This window comes from Oncorhynchus mykiss, chromosome 5 (assembly GCF_057628025.1).
Source record: "Oncorhynchus mykiss isolate SJ-2025 chromosome 5, ASM5762802v1, whole genome shotgun sequence".
Lineage (NCBI taxonomy): Eukaryota > Metazoa > Chordata > Actinopteri > Salmoniformes > Salmonidae > Oncorhynchus > Oncorhynchus mykiss.
Window position 1 is genome coordinate 88,417,685 of NC_143026.1, and position 19,938 is coordinate 88,437,622.

At 42.0% G+C, this 19,938-nt stretch overlaps 2 protein-coding genes across 44 annotated transcripts in view; one reads left to right on the forward strand and one right to left on the reverse strand.

The window, feature by feature from the left end:
- Window positions 1-1,087: 1,087 nt before the first annotated feature.
- atg4c (autophagy related 4C, cysteine peptidase) lies at window positions 1,088-10,798 on the reverse strand. 2 transcript variants are annotated; one of them, XM_021604628.3, is made up of 11 exons: window positions 10,681-10,798; window positions 10,137-10,276; window positions 8,951-9,034; window positions 8,586-8,825; window positions 7,095-7,428; window positions 6,694-6,764; window positions 5,857-6,008; window positions 4,356-4,434; window positions 3,501-3,577; window positions 2,846-2,965; window positions 1,088-2,458 (listed from the first exon to the last, which is right to left on the reverse strand). In XM_021604628.3, the coding sequence occupies exons 2-11, from the start codon at window positions 10,210-10,212 to the stop codon at window positions 2,291-2,293; spliced, it is 1,401 nt and encodes a 466-aa protein (XP_021460303.3). In that variant the 5' UTR covers window positions 10,213-10,276; window positions 10,681-10,798; the 3' UTR covers window positions 1,088-2,290. The 2 variants fall into 2 exon arrangements, with proteins under 2 accessions (XP_021460303.3, XP_090092341.1); XM_090236215.1 differs by lacking the exon at window positions 10,137-10,276 and having other exon boundaries at window positions 10,681-10,777.
- A 342-nt stretch (window positions 10,799-11,140) lies between these two features.
- dock7 (dedicator of cytokinesis 7) overlaps window positions 11,141-19,938 on the forward strand; it is a 93,931-nt gene continuing 85,133 nt past the window's right edge. For all 42 annotated transcript variants that reach the window (XM_036978637.2, XM_036978634.2, XM_090236217.1 and 39 more), the window contains exons 1-3: window positions 11,141-11,266; window positions 14,594-14,693; window positions 15,443-15,618. In XM_036978637.2, coding sequence (XP_036834532.1) covers window positions 11,229-11,266; window positions 14,594-14,693; window positions 15,443-15,618 — 314 coding nt within the window. In that variant the 5' untranslated portion in view covers window positions 11,141-11,228. The remainder of the gene's footprint in view (window positions 11,267-14,593; window positions 14,694-15,442; window positions 15,619-19,938) is intronic.

Genomic DNA, 19,938 nt, shown 5'->3' on the forward strand with positions numbered 1-19,938 from the left:
TTAACCGACAAGTCGCCCAAGGGCTGCGTGACCAGCGACACAAGCCATTTCCTCCCGTGAATGACACCAAAATAAAATCTTTATTGAGCGTTTATCTGTGAGCTCCAAACTCTGGGACAGAAAGATGCCTCTCATGGAGTCCCTTTCATGTGAGGAATGTGCTCGGCTGGGCAGATTAGATTTTCTGGAATTCAATGTCAATGACACTATTGGCACTGTTGTGTGTGTGTGTGGCTTTGTACAGCCGCTGCATGCCTACTTAGTGCATTTCCCCGGAGCCCATCCATGACTCATTAATCAAATATTCATACATCCCTGTAAATACATGGTGAACACAGCAGTCCCTTACAGCACACAGCAGCCAGCCCCGTGCCCCCCAGCACAACACTCTTTCATGTTCACCTGGGGCCTGACAAAAATCTGCAAATCCTTCCCCTCATAACGTTCCCCCTCCCATGTCATTCCTCTCCACAGCCACAGCACCAAAACATTGCTGCATATTTGATGACTCGATGTCCATCTCTCCATCCACACAGCCAGCCGGTTTGGCCCTAAAAACAGCCTGTTATGTACTGTTCAGACACTTCCTCTAAAATGGTGCTATTATGTTCTCTGCCAGCTCTCTGGTTCCTCTCTCTCAGTGAACGGACATGCGAACAGATCCCTGATTCTTCCTCTCGGTCTCTCTTTCCATCCTCACCCCTACCGTGGCATCCTCTCAGAAGGGCAACTTTCCCCCCAAAACTGGGACCTCTGACCCCCTAACCCAAGGCCAAGCTCCTCACAATACAATCATTGGTATTGTACGTGAAAACATGTACCGCATAGCTCAAACGATGGGGGCACAAGAAATATTACCCATGGCAACAGTGCGTCGTTGCACGAGGATATTTTCTTTTCCTCCACGGGAGGACACAATCCCAGCCTGTGTCAGAGGGTCACATTTTTCCCGCCGGCTGGTTAATGGGCTGTAGAGATGGTTAGCACATACGATTAGTTTTAATCTAGTACATTTGACTGGGTAATAAACAGGATTTCAACACAACAAGTGTTGTATTATGCACGGCAAGATGAGACAAAACAAATATGTTTTTCCAAGAGATATCTCTCTCTCTTTAATGCTTGTAAAGAGGTGCACAGATCAGAAAATCCAAAAGGTTTTATGACTTTATTCTACTTTGCTGCACAGCAGTGTGAGAATCAATACTGTGATAAAGAGATGAATTCTGGGAACATTTTGCAACACGGGTAGAATGTAGCTGTCTTTATGCATTTACAGTTGAACATTTCAATTACATTCAACCCACATAAGAAATTGTGGCTTCTACAAATATCACCATTTAAATGAGATTACTCAATTAACTTAGTATGTGGGTAACGTATATTTAAAGTTCGTAATTATTGTGAAAGTACAAAGAGAAGCAAGGCATTGTACCGGTCACCTCTATAGATGGGTTTGACTGTGACATTGGAAAAACTTTCCATTTAGACAATTAATTTGCTTTGGGAAATTAAAAAAATGCATGAACAAAAGTACTGTATCCTTTCAAGGTCAGAAATTCTCAAATGGCTGTTTGAAAATTCAAAGACGTCTTGAAATGATTTGGCAATCTAAAACTTTTCCTCCTAATGTAAATGTGGTCTTGAAATCATAAGAGTGTAACCCTAGAACATATTTGACCATTAAAACCTTCAGGACTATCAAAGTATTTCTACACACTTCTAAAAAAATAGTCTGAATGACACTCTCCTATAGCACTTCACTGTGTTGTAAGGCCCAGCTATAGAACCACAGTGATATCCTCACACATAACCTCTGATGACTACCGCCTCCTAAAGTGCAGAACTAATTTCCTTACAAGGCAAATGTCTTTTATATTTGGTTGAGAGCTTGTCTTCCAATAAGCCAAGGCACCCAATTCTCCATCTGTATCAATAATGCACAGTGTACAAGATACAGTGCATCGCATAACCCTCAGTACAACCTCATAGCGCTTACAGACCCATGGTATGTTTGTTTGATCCTTTGCCCTATGTTACCGATTTCCACAGAACAATCAAAACTAACAGCAACTATCTACAGTATAAGATAACAATTTTAATATGTTTAGGTTTCGTGTATTAAGTCATGAATGCTGGTGTGAGAACATTTTTATATTGGCTATGTATTTTCATAATTGTGGAATAGAGTCCTGGCCTTGGATAAGCAGGTTTCAGTCTGTCTGGTAAAGTCACTTCGCTGGTCATTTTAAAAGTCTCTGACCATGACCTTTGACCGCAGCGTTGACCTTCAGAGCAGCACGAAGTCTCCAGCGGTAGCGGCTGCTCTCTGTGGGTCACGGATAAACGGCCATTCCCTCTTCTCCGGGGTCAACTCCGCCGAAAGGTTGTAATCTCTTCCGTGACCTTGCATGAAAGTGAATGCTGGGTATTTCTCATTCGCTGACGGCAGCAACACCTGATACACAAACACAGACACAAAGACAGACACAAAGAATGTTATATAAAAGCCTAAAAAGTTTAATTGAGTTAAGACGCGAGCATCCTGCATGAAAGCAACAGACACAGTTGTAGGGCAGGGATGGGAGCAGGGAGAGGGAAACTGCCTCAGATTAACAGCTAAATAGTGCCACCAGATGGCCAGTTGATTTAACTTCTCTTCTACATTCAGAGTATTGTATAATATGGTCATTATAGCAGACACTTATCCACAGTTAACACATATATGCTTTCCTCTCACTCACGTTCTATGCTTTCATATTGGGTATTAATTTATCTGATGACAATGATTAAGAAATAAACGAAGATGATTTGGACTAAATAGTAAAGCCTTTAGTTCACCCACCTTGGACAGTTCGTGGCTGATTGTCTGGTAGTCCTGGACACTTCTAGAGTAAAAGCCTATGGTACAACTGGGGTCCATCTTACTGAAAGGCATCTTCTTTGGCGACGGGCAATGATACGACTAAAAATACAAAATGTTCGCTGTGTCAAATTGACAACGATTATTATCACTGGTTATTTAAAAAAATATTGTTTAATTGATCGTGATAATGCAGTAAAGTATGAAATAGGTAGGAAAGTTTATGATAATAAAATGTTATGTTTTATGAATGCAATGAAATTCAAATTCATCTGTTGTCACACACTCAGACTGGTGAAAAAAAACAAATCAGGCTCTGTTTCTGGTCTCGTGTCCCACTGTGTGCTGGCTCTACAGACAAGCATCAGGAGAAGTTTCAATGCAGTAGTCAATGATAAATGCAGGTTTTTATGTGTTCTACTGCTGAAATATTCAGGATCATAGTATCTGAGCCTCTCTATATTCTCCATATTTCTCCTCCACAGCAGCCTCACATATCTGAGTAGCAAATAAATCAGCAGCCAGGGACTCAGTAATTGAACGGAGGCTGCTTTAGGATTCATACCCTTAAGTACTAACAGAAACTATTAAATTCACATTACTGAGCCCCAGTCAGCTCAGTGTAATTTCCCATTACCTGAAGAGGGAAATGGTTAGTGCTGACATCCACAAAAGACTGACAGTAATGAGGGTCCATGTAAATCAAGCTGTCATCTGCAAGGACAAAACAAAAGACAAGTTATTCAAAAACATCTGATTATTACAAACGCTACCACGCCGACGAGCGACGACATTCTCCTTCCCTCCAATTTCTATGCAGAAAAGTCATTTCGCTAGGCTACTGTTAGCATTCTTCCAGTCAAATACGCCTCCTGTTTTTTAATAATCGACCAGTGCGGATTCAACTCTGTATAATCAAATGCTGTTGTACAAGCACATTTTTTCCTCCCGGCCACAGAAAGGGGGCTGTCATTAAATTTTTGTGTGGGGAAATTACTTTTACAAACACGCAATTATATTCGACCATTTGCATATGATGTATGCGGGCCGGAGTCGTAGCTTGGCAGGGAGAATGTATTGCTTGTCATTTAGACATCATCCGACACTTCATTTCAAATTGGTAAAATGTAAATATTGACTGCCAAGATGTACAACTGAAGGTTCCTCCCGTCCACTGAATGTGATGGAGAGTGGCTCACTTTGGGGCCCCGCTGGATGGATGAGAATGAAATTATATGCATAATGTCTCCTATGGAAATCAATTATGGACACAACTTCAGATGTTTACCCCTTGTGATAAATGAGTAGGGCTTTGATGGGTCAGAGAAAATAAAATAAGAGCTGTTTCACACACACTCCTCTCAAACACGAATGCATTAACTTACTTTATCTCTTTATACAGAGAGAAGAGAGGAGGGAGACAGTACGGCAAATTATCTCCACTGTCCTCTAGTCTTTTGTCCTCAGGTTGGTTTCTGGGTGAAACACTAACCTTGAAAGCCCACGAAGTAGCAGGCCTGTTTGGGCTTGCCCCCGATGATACCAATACAGTACTCCAGACTCAATATGCTCTGAGGAGGATGGAGACCAGGGGACACATGGTCAAATACTCAGCCATATAGAACAGGTTTATGTACTGCTGGAGCTAATACTGTCTCCAAGTTTATACTCAGCCATATAGAACAGGTTTATGTACTGCTGGAGCTAATACTGTCTCCAGGTTTATACTCAGCCATATGCATTATAAACAGGTTTATGTACTGCTGGAGCTAATACTGTCTCCAGGTTTATACTCAGCCATATGCATTATAACAGGTTTATGTACTGCTGGAGCTAATACTGTCTCCAGGTTTATACTCAGCCATATGCATTATAAACAGGTTTATGTACTGCTGGAGCTAATACTGTCTCCAGGTTTATACTCAGCCATATGCATTATAAACAGGTTTATGTACTGCTGTAGCTAATACTGTGTCCAGGTTTATACTCAGCCATATGCATTATAACAGGTTTATGTACTGCTGTAGGTAATGCTGTCTACTGTCTTCCTGCTATCATGTCTAAATTAGCTGAGAAGGGGAACTACTACTCATGAGTAGCTGTGCTGGTAAAGCCTTTTTTTCTTAATAGCAAATAATGTCTGTGTAACAATTAAGTACCTTCCTGTAATTATTTTAAATTAAAATGGTAAAAAAGTAACAAAAATAGCTTCGTAGCAAAGAGCAATTTCTCATCCAATCATTTTGATAAGACTGTCTGGGAAAACTGAAAACTAGCTGTTATTGGCAGAAAGGTTTGGAACTCATTCTTATTGGTCTAACTAATTTACCACCTGGTGATGTCACCGGGCAGGCCAAAACTCCATCCCACCAAAACAGGCTGAAATATCAGGCGGTCTTTTCAAACAGCTCTTATACTAAAAGGGCATTATCATCATTTTCACAATTTCACAATATTATTCCAACCTCATTGTGGAAAAATATATAAAACACAAGACAAATCAGGTTTTTGACTGAACTGGGCCTTTAAGACAAAATAAATTAAGAAATTTGCACACTATATGCGCTTCCAACAATTGAATGGGTAAACTTCATCAGCAACGTAACAGCAAAGAAGTGAAAAAAAGGCGTGGTGGAAGCCTTGATGAAGTTCACCCATTCAATTGTTGGGAGGACATTAAGTATAGTGTGTGTGGGACTACTCTTCAAACATTTCTGGGTGTGTGTCTGCTCATGCTTTTTATTAGGTCACTTCCCTGCAGACACGACCTTTAACCTGAATCTGGAATTCAAATATAGTACTGCGTAGGTATTTTTGCTAATACACAGGCTCTCTGATTAGGTTAGAGATCCCTTTGTTTGATATAACATAGTGGTAGTAAGTTTACGTGTTTTCTGGACATTCAGAATTAGTGATTTTAAAACCACAACTCACTTAAACCTACATTCTAGACTGGATCATCCTACAAGGGTTAGGGCTATTGTTTTTCCCACCTTGACAAAGCTGAAGTACTCTGGGTTGGTCTTCTCTCCCCCCAGTCGGACTGGGATGAAGATGATGACCGCCCGGCTGTCAGTAAGGGGCAGGGCATCTGCTCCCCCAGCCACACACGACTGGTGGCTATCGATGACATCAGCACTGTAAACTATAAAGGGATCAATACCAGAGGTCAGACGGGGGTCAAACGCCTGCCTGGTCATCTGCCTGCCTCTAAACCCTGCTATCACACACTGAAGGACATTTGCAATGATCATGAATGTTCTTACTATAAAGTGAAAATGCAGTCAGGTGTTATTACATAGGTAAGCTATAGAGCAACTTCTGTACTCAACTCTCTCACCCAGGTCTCCAATCATAAGTGTGTCTGTATTCTGTATAGTAGTGAGAGTGTAATCCACTGCTGCTGTCCACATCTCTCATTCTTATAGTGCCCTACTACTGACCCCACACTGATCCCCTCACACAGGGGGCAGAGTCTAGATCCTGCAGCTCTCATCTTAACATTCTCCTCTCTCTGTCACACAACCAGTCCCAATCACTCGCTGTTGAGAAAAATGACTTCATTCAAAATCCAGGTTATTGGAGGGAGGACGATTTAGGACAGGGGGGGTTAGAGGTGGTGGTTAGCCTCCTGTCACCTCTGTAGCACTCTCCTGGCCAGCTCTCTCTCTACCCATCCTCCCTCGATCCTCTCTGTCCATCTATAGTCTCGCTCTCTCCTCCCTGGCTCTCGCTCTCCATTCCAGCTCTATATACATTGTCCTCCTACACTGTGTTTCTCCTGATGAGATGCCCAGACCTTGGGCCCCGAGGAGGTTCATCTGTCATACCTGTACAGTCCTGGGAGACATAAGCAGTTATGCCCGACAGCCCAGGGTCTGTTGCCTCCTCTACAGCTTTTCTAAGAGTGAAAGAGAGGGAAAGATAGTTATTTTGTGGCCACCAAGAATGTGTGAAACAGCCATTAATGTAACCCTAGAACCAGACCCACCTCAGGATGTGTGAAACAGCATTAATGTAACCCTAGAACCAGACACACCTCAGAATGTGTGAAACAGCATTAATGTAACCCTAGAACCAGACCCACCTCAGGATGTGTGAAACAGCATTAATGTAACCCTAGAACCAGACCCACCTCAGGATGTGTGAAACAGCATTAATGTAACCCTAGAACCAGACCCACCTCAGGATGTGTGAAACAGCATTAATGTAACCCTAGAATCAGACCCACCTCAGGATGTGTGCCACCACGGCGGGGCCATACCAGTCCCCTGCCCGTTTCCCAGACACCAGGCCTAACTCCACCAGTCTGTGGACACCCAGCTGTGCCTGAGGGCTGTCCCCAAGCCAGGACACCAGGGTGCGGTGGTAGACCTCCCTCTGGTGGATGTCAGCCTCCTCCACTCTTCCAGGGGCCCCTGGAGCATGAAGCATTGGTCCTGGGTACGAGGGCCTCTCTCCCTGCAGTGAGGCCTCCAGGCTGGCCACCAGACGCTTGGCTGCACTGGTGGTCCAGGTCTCTGTGTCCAGAGGCTGGAGGGCCAACGCCTCCGACCACGTCCAGTCTGAGGCACACAGACAGAGGAGGGTCAAAGGGAGTTTTTAACATCTGGTATATCTTTTCCATTTTGTTAGTCGAACACTCTGCTAGCGAAGGAAATCATTTTAATATTAAAACATTTGTATGAGGCACTTATGTGGAAATGATCAAACTGAAAATATATACAAAAGTATTTGCCCCGTTGTCTATGACAACGCCTCAGACATCACATCGAACCACACTCTCCAGACCAAAGACTCTTAGAATATAGTTTCAGAACTCAGGGAAATAAAGTTTGGGCTTAAATCTTCTGCTATAACAGATAGTCGAGTTTGACTTTAAATAAGAGAATGAGAAAACCCTATTGTATAATAGTCCAATTATAGGCCTCTCAGTATGTCCAGTATTTCACTTTTACAGTGTTTTAGCCCTACAAACAGGGTGGGCACCTGGGGTGGTGAGGGTGTGAGTGGCCAATGCCATAAAGGAGACGGACTTGGGCACGAGGCAGTAACATAATGACCTTGCAGAGTGAATGAAAGATATTTATTGATCAATTTCAGTTTTTTAAGTGGCCATTAGTCATTTTATAGCTTAAAAGATTTATTTAATGACATACTGTATTTCACATTCAGTGGTAGAACAAGTTAAGGCTTAAATATTGTTTTCTAAATGGTTGCATTAAAATGGTAGTAAATTAGTTTCATATTCACTAGTGTGAATCTCAAGAGATCCTACTGTGAAGAACAGATAAAGCACTTCAATGACAAAACTCATTAAATTACGAAATTCTCAGATATTGTTTGACAATGTTTGACAAAGGAATGAGGAACCAAGGACTTTCCTTTTTTTAGTAAGAGTTATAAGGGTCATACTATAAACTTGGATTGCATTCATTAGGGCACGCAACAGAAAATGTATTTTATTTTTTTGCAATGGAAAACTAAAATAAGTATTTCTTACTGGACCAGGGGTGTACTCATCAGTGCACAACATAGCAAACCATTGCAAGAAAGCAACTATAGAAACTGTAGCAATATAAATGATTTTTTCAGGATACCCCTCACTGTTTCAACCCATTTCCTTCCATTTGAATACACCTCTGGTAGTCCCCATTTCAAAAGGTTTTCTTCCATTTAGTGCCTAATGAACACAACCCTGGCCCACTGCCATCCCACTGACCTCTGCCCAGGAAGTGTAGTATGAGGGCCTGAGCCAGCATCATTTGTCCCGCCCTCAGCATACAGCCCCAGCCACAGTCAGAGGTTAGGGAGGAGCCTGGCAGGGCAGGGAACTCCTCTCTGTAGGTCAACCACACACGGGACGCAAAGTCCCTCCGGAAGGCCTCCACGTCGTCACCCCCTGTGGCGGGGGGTGCATCATAGACCTCAGTGCTGCAGCTCTCTGTTGGGCTATCCTCATCTGATCAAAGAAATCATATTCAATCAGATCAATCACATATTGAAAAGGAGCCAGTGAGTAAGAGTCTATTCGGAAAGGGAACACAGCAATGCGGACCGAAAATCAGTACGTGTGCGTTACCTTACCGTCAGCCTTAAAATGGTAGCATTTCCCCAGGAGGAACACTGGGGAATTTCTGCTAAAGTAGGTTTTTGACTTCAAAGCCCAACCTAAAGATCAGAATGAAATAGTTAATTAGCCATAGGGTAGGTAGTTGTGAATGAACTCAGTAGCTTAGTTGGTAGATCATGGATAAAAGCAAATGCTAAATGGCATATATTATTATACTGAACAAAAATATAAAACTCAACATGGAACAATTTCAAAAGATTTTACTGAGTTACAGTTTGTATACAGAAATCAGTCAATTGAAATAAATTCATTAGGCTCCAATCTATAGATTTCACATGACTGAGAATACAGATACACATCGGTTGGTCAAAGACCCCTTCAAAAAGGTAGGGGCGTGGATCAGAAAACCTGTCAGTATCTGATTTAACCACCATTCGCCTCATGCAGTACAATACATTTCCTTCGCATAGAGTTGATCAGGCTGTTGATTGTGGGCCTCAGGATCTCGTCAAGGTATCTCTGAATTCAAATTGCCACCGATAAAATGCAATTGTGTTCGTTATCTGTAGCATATGCCTGCCCATACCATAACCCCACCTCCACCATGGGGCACCCTGTTCACAACATTGACATCAGCTCGCCCACATGATGCCATACACGTGGCCTGCGTTTGTGAGGCCAGTAGGACGTATTGAGAATTTCTCTTTATGCTCTGGCAACAGCTATGGTGGAGCTATGGTAGACATTCCTGGGGTCAGCATGCCAAATGCACACTCCTTCAAAACATGAGAAATATGTGGTATTGTGTGACAAAACTGCACATTTTAGAGTGGCCTTTTATTTTCCACAGTACAAGGTGTACCTGTGTTATGATCATCTATCTGAAGCACAGATAGTATTGCTAGGGTCAGACAGGATCCGTATAGAAATTATATGGAGTATAAGCACATGCTTGAGAAGCTGCAGAGTCAGCCACAATTGATTATTATCTTATCAGAATAATCACACATGCTCTGGTAATTATCACATCTGTCATGTGCTGAAGCGAATGACAACTCAGCTGACAGCTGTTAAATCTTACAAAGCCTGTTTTAAATTGAAGTGGTCAATTAACTTAAATTAGAAGGATTGAGACAGCAACGTGTAGAGGATAACAGGAGCCTAAATGGGGGTCTGGAATAACCATTACGATGCACTTACTGTACTTCACATTGTGCCATGCTGACAAGAACTTTGTCTTCAATTTCTCCACCTCATCAGTCCCTTTATTCTCCATTTTGACCACCGGGAAATTGAACTCATCCCAGCGTCGTTAACAACCGCACTGTCTTCCTGAAATGCTTCATTTGAAAGGACAAGACATTCATTTATGTTGTCGTTTTAGTTAAAGACAAAGGGTTTGAATTGAAACGGTAACGTTACAGTGTTGCCGACTAGCAGTTTAACAACATTAAACCCCCAGCTAGCTACCTAATCTCTACCCCAGCCAACTCCTTATGGAAGTGTCATGGCAAACATGTTTGGATTGACAATGAAAGCAATGGAGTTGGCCAGAGCGCAAACAGTTAGCTAGCTAACGTTAGCGAGCTAATTTACACATTGTTCAGCTAGTTAGCAGTCACGCGAATAATTTAACTTTGCGTCCAGTCTCCGGTAGAACAACACACATCCGAGACTCGTTCGAATACATTTATACATGTCAAATAATTTAACATAAAAGTTCGCATTGCAGTTTGATACTTACTGTGTATCTGGCTATCTCACCAGCTCCCAGTGTTTACATTTTGAGGAAGCAAAACCACAAGCCAAGCACGCGACTCTCGCGGTGTTTGCGTCATTCTGCAACGTAAATGTTGCTGCGCGGCTACTACAAGCACATCATCTCTTTTACAGTCACATTCATTCAGTTAAATTGTTGGTGCTGACCTAATTTTAAATTGATCCATTACTTACAATTCGCTTTTAGGGTGCCAAAACATTCCATTCCCATAAATGATTTATAGTCAGACAATGTATTGGGACTTGCATGAAATTCAAGAATCCAGTGAGGTTGTGATAAACTATTTGAAAATGAACATTTATTCAACAGTAAATATGTGCCAAATGGCATTATGAAACTTGTATTAATTCCGTTTTTGGTGTCATACAACTACAGTCTGTCTAACCTCTGGCAGGGTGTGTTCGTGTGCGCCTGATTTATGAGGTTTACGGTAGCTATTCCCAGTCTCTTTTTTCCCAGCAGCTGAGAGTAGTGGAAAGCCTGTGAATCCAAGCACATCTGCGGCTACAGCTATGGCTGAGCGCCGCGCATTCGCCCAAAAAATCAGCAGGTAAGGGAGTTACTTCTAACTTTTACAGTGATTGCATTGACAGAGTCCCCCGTTCAAGCTATGCCGTTTTCAATCTTTAAAAACCTATCGTCCTCTGAGCTCCATTTCAAAGCAAAGCCATTCGCAATTAAGGCCCAGCCAGCTAGCATCCATCCATGTTAGCTGTCGTTAGCCATATCAAAGATGCCCCAGTGACCCGCCCATAGAGAACAGTTTTTCGCAATGTTATTTTTGTCTCGTGCGGTTACATACATACGGGTTTGAAATGTACCTTTGACATCTATCGTACTATCAATTACAACCATGATCTTTATTTACAAGGATTTAGCTAAGTATTCATTGGACTGCGTGTAGACTACTAGAAAATCCGTAGTAACGTTAGACAGCTGAGCTACTTTGGTGGCTACGGCTGGGTGGTTGCCACTGACACATCGACGAGACTTCATTGACACCGTAGCAAACAATACAGTAGCTAAAATCGTCATGGAGAATGTTAACTAGTTTACCTGTAAAAGCCCGACATGATCAAACCTATCTGCCCCAGTTAAATGTATGCATTCAGATCTAATACGAACAAAGGGCTTTGTGTCAATTTCCGTTGCTTGCAGTGCATGCCAGTGGAATTAAAGCTGGATGTAAAACAATCGAGTAGAAAATGGGTCATATCTCACATGCGAAGAAAGAGTTTGGTTACCCCTTGGCTTTGTTTATGATATAGCAATCACAACATCCAACTGTTGATTGATTGTAATTGTCAAACTGAAACTGCCAAATCATCATGAAGTAGCTAGCCATATTATGTTGCACAAATCACACTTAAACCGTATGTGGTAGAGCAAATGAACAGGACACCTTTAAGCAGTATTTAGTCCCCCCACCCTGCCTCCGGGGCCGGGCGGCAGGGTAGCCTAGTGGTTAGAGAGTTGGACTAGTAACCGAAAGGTTGCAAGTTCAAATCCCCGAGCTGACAAGGTACAAATCTGCCCCTGAACAGGCAGTTAACCCACTGTTCCTAGGCCGTCATTGAAAATAAGAAGTTGTTCTTAACTGACTTGCCTAGTTAAATAAAGGTTAAAAAAAAAAAAAAAAAAAAACGTTTTACAGGACAGCAGTCTGCCAGGAGGCAAATTATAGGCCTATTCATAATGATTATTGTGGCTGTGGGGTTGGTTTCAGTTTAGGAGCGACTAGTGTCTGCATTATTGTGACATTTGCCAAGTCATGAGTGTAAAAAGGAATCTATGAAGCAGTTGTTGTTAACATAAAGTACATAGTACCAAGAATGTCTGCACAAATAAAGAAGAGGGGAAACAAATAAGTGATTTATGAACACAACCCCTATATAGAGAATACCGGTAATCTCTCACACACACACACACACACACTATACTAAATATAGGACTTTTTGGGGAGCAACAATTGATTCCCCTTTAAAATCCTATTTTCCCTTAACCCTAAACCTAACCTTTAAAATTAAAATAGCCATTTTGCAAGTTAGGACTGAAAATGGACTTCTGGTACTCACAAGTATAGTAAAACACACACATACATTATGGTTGAGCTCAGACCTCCATGCTTGATGAAGGAGCACCATCACCCCCAAAGGATCATCTGTGAGGGTTTTTGGAACGCTGTGATGTGATGACATCTCCTGGTATTATTTATAAATTACTGACAGAATGAGACTATGAATAGCAGGTATTTTATCCATCATGTCTTCTGTTGTTGGTGTGAGTCTGGCTGTCTTTTTTTATTAGGAGGACTGGGGGAGTATGGCTCTATTCTGTATATTGTCTGATCTGAACAAAAGTATTTCTGTTCAGTCTTTGCTTCCCAAATGTCATCTCAAAAATTCTAAACTTTTTGGAAGACTTTAGAGACAGTGAGGCCTGTTCAAAGTCCCTTTTCAGCTTTGGAGTTGAGACTGACTTTCAGTTCTTTCTCATTAAGTCAGGCCAAAACAATGTCTGATTGTGTTTTGCATTTAAAGCCGCAATATGTAACTTTTTGGGCAACCTGACCAAAATCACATAGAAATGTGTTGTATACATCTGTAATTCTCATTGAAAGCATGTCTAAAAAGTGGTTAATCTTTTCTTAGCTCTTTCTATGTTTCCCATTAAGTTTAGTTTTTGCTTTACTTTCAGTGTTATATTACTTTTTACTATCAGTTTGGTTTTACTTTCAATTACAGGTCTATAACTTATATTTCTATGTGAATTTGTTCTGGTCGTCCAAAACGTTACATATTGCAGCTTTAGGTGTGTGTGTGGATGAGGTGACCTTGTGTTCCAAATGATGCAAGGAGCGCACTAGCCTGCCTGTATCATGCTGTCTGTTCCTCCTCTTCTGTCCGGAGCAGTGACCAGGCAGGCTTAATAAAGGTCCTGAGTATAAGCCCTAGCAGCAGAACAGTGCTATGTATTGTAGCTGGTTCAGTGCATCTGCCTGTTATCCAGGTGACAGCACTGCAGTAACCACCAGTATATCTAGGCCTAGCCTACATCATCATGTCTTTCCTGAGTTGGAAAGTTATACGCTATATTTACACTTGCCTGAGATTCAGAAATGCATTCATGTTATTGGCCTAGCTGCCTGTTACCTTTTCTCTGACCTAACCTGGCCTGACCTAACCCGGTCACCCTCTCATCCCTCTCTCCATCTCTTCAAGTTCCTCATGTGACATTTTGTAATTTGTTGTTTGTTTGTGCCTCCCTCTCTGGGCTAGTGCTGCGTAGTTGTTTTGTTCAAGGGTACGAGGAGGGGTTTTGATGGTGGCTGTGATTTAAAGGCACACAGAGTGGTGCAGTCAGTCAGCAGCAGTTGCCTAGCCAAGCGCTTTGTGTTGCTGACGGAGGTCCAGGGGATTTTATTTGTTCTCTCTCCTCTGTGTAGTGATATAGTGCCGTATCAGAGGGGGCAGTAAGGCCATCAGCAGGGCCAGGGAGAGAGAGAGCCCTGAGCCACAGCAGGGACCATAATAGTAATGTTTGGCCCACAACAGAACTGCTGGACTTGACTACTGTATCTGACCTGTGGAGTGACCAGACCACTGCAGTTAATGGTCTTCTCTAATAACGTATTCCGCTGACACACTGTCTTTCGCTTGCCCTTTTCAAACTCGTGTATAAGATGTCTTTACCGTAAGCAGCCTGGAGGCTTCGTCTATGACTGTGTTGAATATAAGCAAAGCCTAGATGGAATAGATAAGAAATATAGCCACAAGCTATAGGCCTACATCTTTTATCTGAGTCTGTTACCTGTTTGGCATGATGTAACACGACAGCTTGACATTCACTACTAAGCTTCTCCCTCTCTTCCCTGCAGAACGGTAGCAGCCGAGGTGAGAAAACAGATCGCTGGTCAGTATGGGGGCTCCCCACAGCTCCTCAAGAACCTCAACGTGGGTGCCGCTGCCAGCAACACCGTAAGTACCTACACACAATGCATCTTGGTGTTCAGGGAGGGAAATAGGGTGGAGGGAAATAGGGTTGGAGTCTATCTGCTAACAGTTAAGGTCCATTCTTCACACCCTCTCACCCCTATTATAGTGTGGTCAGGGACTACACGGCCTGGCCAACCCCACCAGTAAGTGTTTGCTGAGGCAGCCCATTGACTTTTAGCGACCTTGTGCCAAAATAATACAGCCCTAATGGTGTCCTCTCCCTAGTTCCGAATACCGCTGAGCTGAAGGAGCAAATAACCATCCTTAATTAGGCTAAAGCTGACTGTTTAATTCAACTGTGAACGGATTGTGTTCTAAATTCCCCCCAAAAGCTTTAACTGAACTTAGTGAGGAATTAGACTCCCCCGGGGTGCTTTGTTTTTAGAAATAGACAGAAGCAAACCTATAAAGTCATTATACTATGCCTGAGGTGGTTTGCTTGCCAGGACTTGCTTTTCCAGTTACATCAGGGTTGTGAGCATTTCCTCAGTGATCTAAAGTGTCTGTCTGCCAATATAAATATATGGTTCCCTGAAAGTTTTGATTTGTTTTTAAAAGGTTCCAGGACTAGAACGTGTCTTGTGACATGCATCAAGCCACATTTCTTTGCTAGTAATCCAGCTGGACTTTTTGGGGATTATTTATTTTTGGCAGCTAACCCAGTTTCATAGGCAGGCCTATTAAGTTCTGAATTGGCACTCACTCACACAGCCTTTCCTCTCTGTTTCCAGGTTCCTCTCACAGAGGCGGTGGAGCCGGTGGACTTTGAGGAGTACCTCATCACCCATCCCCCCATCATCGAGTCGGGCCCCCTGAGGGACCTTATCGATTTCCCCCCGGATGACATCGAAGTGGTATACACCCCCAGAGAGTGTCGTACCGTGGGACAGGCCGTGCCTGAGGAAGGGTAGGTGCTGCTGGGGAGGGCTCGACTGGCTGGGTTAGAGTTGGTACTGAGGAGCAGCTTAATCAACCAATAAAATGTATTTATAAAGCTCTTTTTACATACAGTTGTCACAAATTGCTTTACACTACAAAAAAAAGAAGAAAATGGAGAAAAACTGAACCAGTAGAGTCTGTATTATCAGTAGAGATGTTGTCGGGGCCCTCTAGCTATAGAAGTAGGCCTACATTAGGTCTAACTAACTCTAGTACAGCAAATGGATATTACTCCTCATATCCTCTAACCTGATTTACACACATTGATTTACCCAATGAATAAAGCTGATCTGGTTTTGGCGTGTGTCACATAGATGCAGTAAAAATAAAAAAATTGAACCAGACAAAAACAATTCAATTGCTATGGAAACACGTGGGGGAATTATCACTTTTAACACTATTACCCTCCAGCAAGATTAGCCTTCATTTAGGCTATTGTTTATGTGTATTTCACACTATGTCTAGGTAGAAATCGGTGTATAACGATTGCATGGATATCAACACCAACACGTTAGTCATCATCACCAATCAACTGCATTACAGTTAAAAATGACTGACCACTACCACCGATTGTAGCTATGCTAACCAGCTTATACGAACGGGAGTTAGCATTTAGCAGTCACTTCTTCTAAACCTGAAAAAGGACCACTTTTACATGTTATGCAGCAAAAACAGACAAATATATCAAAATTGGACTTAAGTAACCACATTGTGGGCCTGTTACAATTTCCTAAATCATAATGGATTTGATGAATATCCACTTTGGTGCATAGTCAACAAACCTGATTTTACAATCTGGTCAGTGGAATGTCTGCATTCCATTGACTCCTTTACGGCCTCTATAGAATTGCCTCTCACTTGATAGGCTAGTAAAGATAAGATTGCTGTGGCTCCTGTTACTACCATAGAAATTAGAGGTCGACCGATTAATCGGAATGGCCGATTAATTAGGGCCGATTTCAAGTTTTCATTTTGGACGGCGATTAAAAAAAATGAATACAGTGCCTTGCGAAAGTATTCGGCCCCCTTGAACTTTGCGACCTTTTGCCACATTTCATGCTTCAAACATAAAGATATAAAACTGTATTTCTTTGTGAAGAATCAACAACAAGTGGGACACAATCATGAAGTGGAACGACATTTATTGGATATTTCAAACTTTTTTAACAAATCAAAAACTGAAAAATTGGGCGTGAAAAATTATTCAGCCCCTTTACTTTCAGTGCAGGAAACTCTCTCCCGAAGTTCAGTGAGGATCTCTGAATGATCCAATGTTGACCTAAATGACTAATGATGATAAATACAATCCACCTGTGAGTAATCAAGTCTCCGTATAAATGCACCTGCACTGTGATAGTCTCAGAGGTCCGTTAAAAGCGCAGAGAGCATCATGAAGAACAAGGAACACACCAGGCAGGTCCGAGATACTGTTGTGAAGAAGTTTAAAGCCGGATTTGGATACAAAAAGATTTCCCAAGCTTTAAACATCCCAAGGAGCACTGTGCAAGCGATAATATTGAAATGGAAGGAGTATCAGACCACTGCAAATCTACCAAGACCTGGCCGTCCCTCTAAACTTTCAGCTCTTACAAGGAGAAGACTGATCAGAGATGCAGCCAAGAGGCCCATGATCACTCTGGATGAACTGCAGAGATCTACAGCTGAGGTGGGAGACTCTGTCCATAGGACAACAATCAGTCGTATATTGCACAAATCTGGCCTTTATGGAAGAGTGGCAAGAAGAAAGCCATTTCTTAAAGATATCCATAAAAAGTGTCGTTTAAAGTTTGCCACAAGCCACCTGGGAGACACACCAAACATGTGGAAGAAGGTGCTCTGGTCAGATGAAACCAAAATTGAACTTTTTGGCAACAATGCAAAACGTTATGTTTGGCGTAAAAGCAACACAGCTGAACACACCATCCCCACTGTCAAAAATGGTGGTGGCAGCATCATGGTTTGGGCCTGCCTTTCTTCAGCAGGGACAGGGAAGATGGTTAAAATTGATGGGAAGATGGATGGAGCCAAATACAGGACCATTCTGGAAGAAAACCTGATGGAGTCTGCAAAAGACCAGAGACTGGGACGGAGATTTGTCTTCCAACAAGACAATGATTCAAAACATAAAGCAAAATCTACAATGGAATGGTTCAAAAATAAAAATATCCAGGTGTTAGAATGGCCAAGTCAAAGTCCAGACCTGAATCCAATCGAGAATCTGTGGAAATAACTGAAAACTGCTGTTCACCAATGCTCCTCCAACCTCACTGAGCTCGAGCTGTTTTGCAAGGAGGAATGGGAAAAAATTTCAGTCTCTCGATGTGCAAAACTGAGAGACATACCCCAAGCGACTTACAGCTGTAATCGCAGCAAAAGGTGGCGCTACAAAGTATTAACTTAAGGGGGCTGAATAATTTTGCACGCCCAATTTTTCAGTTTTTGATTTGCTAAAAAAGTTTGAAATATCCAATAAATGTCGTTCCACTTCATGATTGTGTCCCACTTGTTGTTGATTCTTCACAAAAAAATACAGTTTTATATCTTTATGTTTGAAGCCTGAAATGTGGCAAAAGGTTGCAAAGTTCAAGGGGGCCGAATACTTTCGCAAGGCACTGTGTATATATATAATATTTTTTACAGCTTTTATTTAAACTTTATTTAACTATGCAAGTCAGTTAATAACACATTCTTATTTTCAATGACGACCTAGGAAAGGTGGGTTAACTGCCTTGTTCAGGGGCAGAACGACAGATTTTTACCTTGTCAGCTCAGGGATTCAATCTTGCAACCTTTCGGTTACTAGTCCAACGCTCTAACCACCTGCCTCACGAGGAGCCCGCCTGTTACACAAATGCAGTAAGAAGCCAAGGTAAGTTGCTGGCTAGCATTAAACTTATCTTATAAAAAACAATCAATCAATCATAATCACTAGCTAACTACACATGGTTGATGATATTACTAGTTTATCTAGCGTGTCCTGCGTTGCATATAATCGATGCAGTGCGCATTCGCGAAAAAGGACTGTTGTTGTTCCAACGTGTACCTAACCATAAACACCAGTGCCTTTCTTAAAATCAATACACAGAAGTACATATTTTTAAACCTGCATATTTAGCTAAAAGAAATCCAGGTTAGCAGGCAATATTAACCAGGTGAAATTGTGTCACTTCTCTTGCGTTCATTGCACGCAGAGTCAGTGTATATGCAACAGTTTGGGCCGCCTAATTTGCCAGAATTTTATGTAATTATGACATAACATTGAAGGTTGCGCAATGTAACAGGAATATTTAGACTGATGGATGCCACCCGTTAGATAAAATACCGAACGGTTCCGTATTTCACTGAAAGATTAAACGTCTTGTTTTCGAGATGATAGTTTCTGGATTCGACCATATTAATGACCTAAGGCTCCTCATTTCTGTGTGTTCTGTTATAATTAAGTCTGATTTGATAGAGCAGTCTGACTGAGCGATGGTAGGCACCAGCAGGCTCATAAGCATTCATTCAAACAGCACTTTCGTGCGTTTTGCCAGCAGCTCTGCTGTTTATGACTTCAAGCCTATCGACTCCCGAGATTAGGCTGGTGTAACCCATGTGAAATGGCTAGTAGCGTTTAGCGTTTCAAACGTCACTCACTCTGAGACTTGGAGTAGTTGTTCCCCTTGCTCTGCATGGGTAACGCTGCTTCGAGTGTGGCTGTTGTCGTTGTGTTCCTGGTTCGAGCCAAGGGAGGAGCGAGGAGAGGGACGGAAGCTATACTGTTACACTGGCAATACTAAAGTGCCTATAAGAACATCCAATAGCCAAAGGTTAATGAAATACAAATGGTATAGAGGGAAATAGTCCTATAATTCCAAAATAACTACAACCTAAAACTTCTTACCTGGGAATTTTGAAGACTCATGTTAAAAGGAACCACCAGCTTTCATATGTTCTCATGTTCTGAGCAAGGAACTGAAACGTTAGCTTTTTTACATAGCACATATTGCACTTTTACTTTCTTCTCCAACACTTTGTTTTTGCATGATTTAAACCAAATTGAACATGTTTCATTATTTATTTGAGGTTAAATAAATATAAATATAAATACTCTGTACTTCCGGCGCCGACAGAGATGGCCGCCTCGCTTCGCGTTCCTAGGAAACTATGCAGGTTTTTGTTTTTTTACGTGTTATTTCTTACATTAGTACCCCAGGTCATCTTAGGTTTCATTACATACAGTCGAGAAGAACTACTGAATATAAGATCAGCATCAACTCACCATCAGTACGACCAAGAATATGTTTTT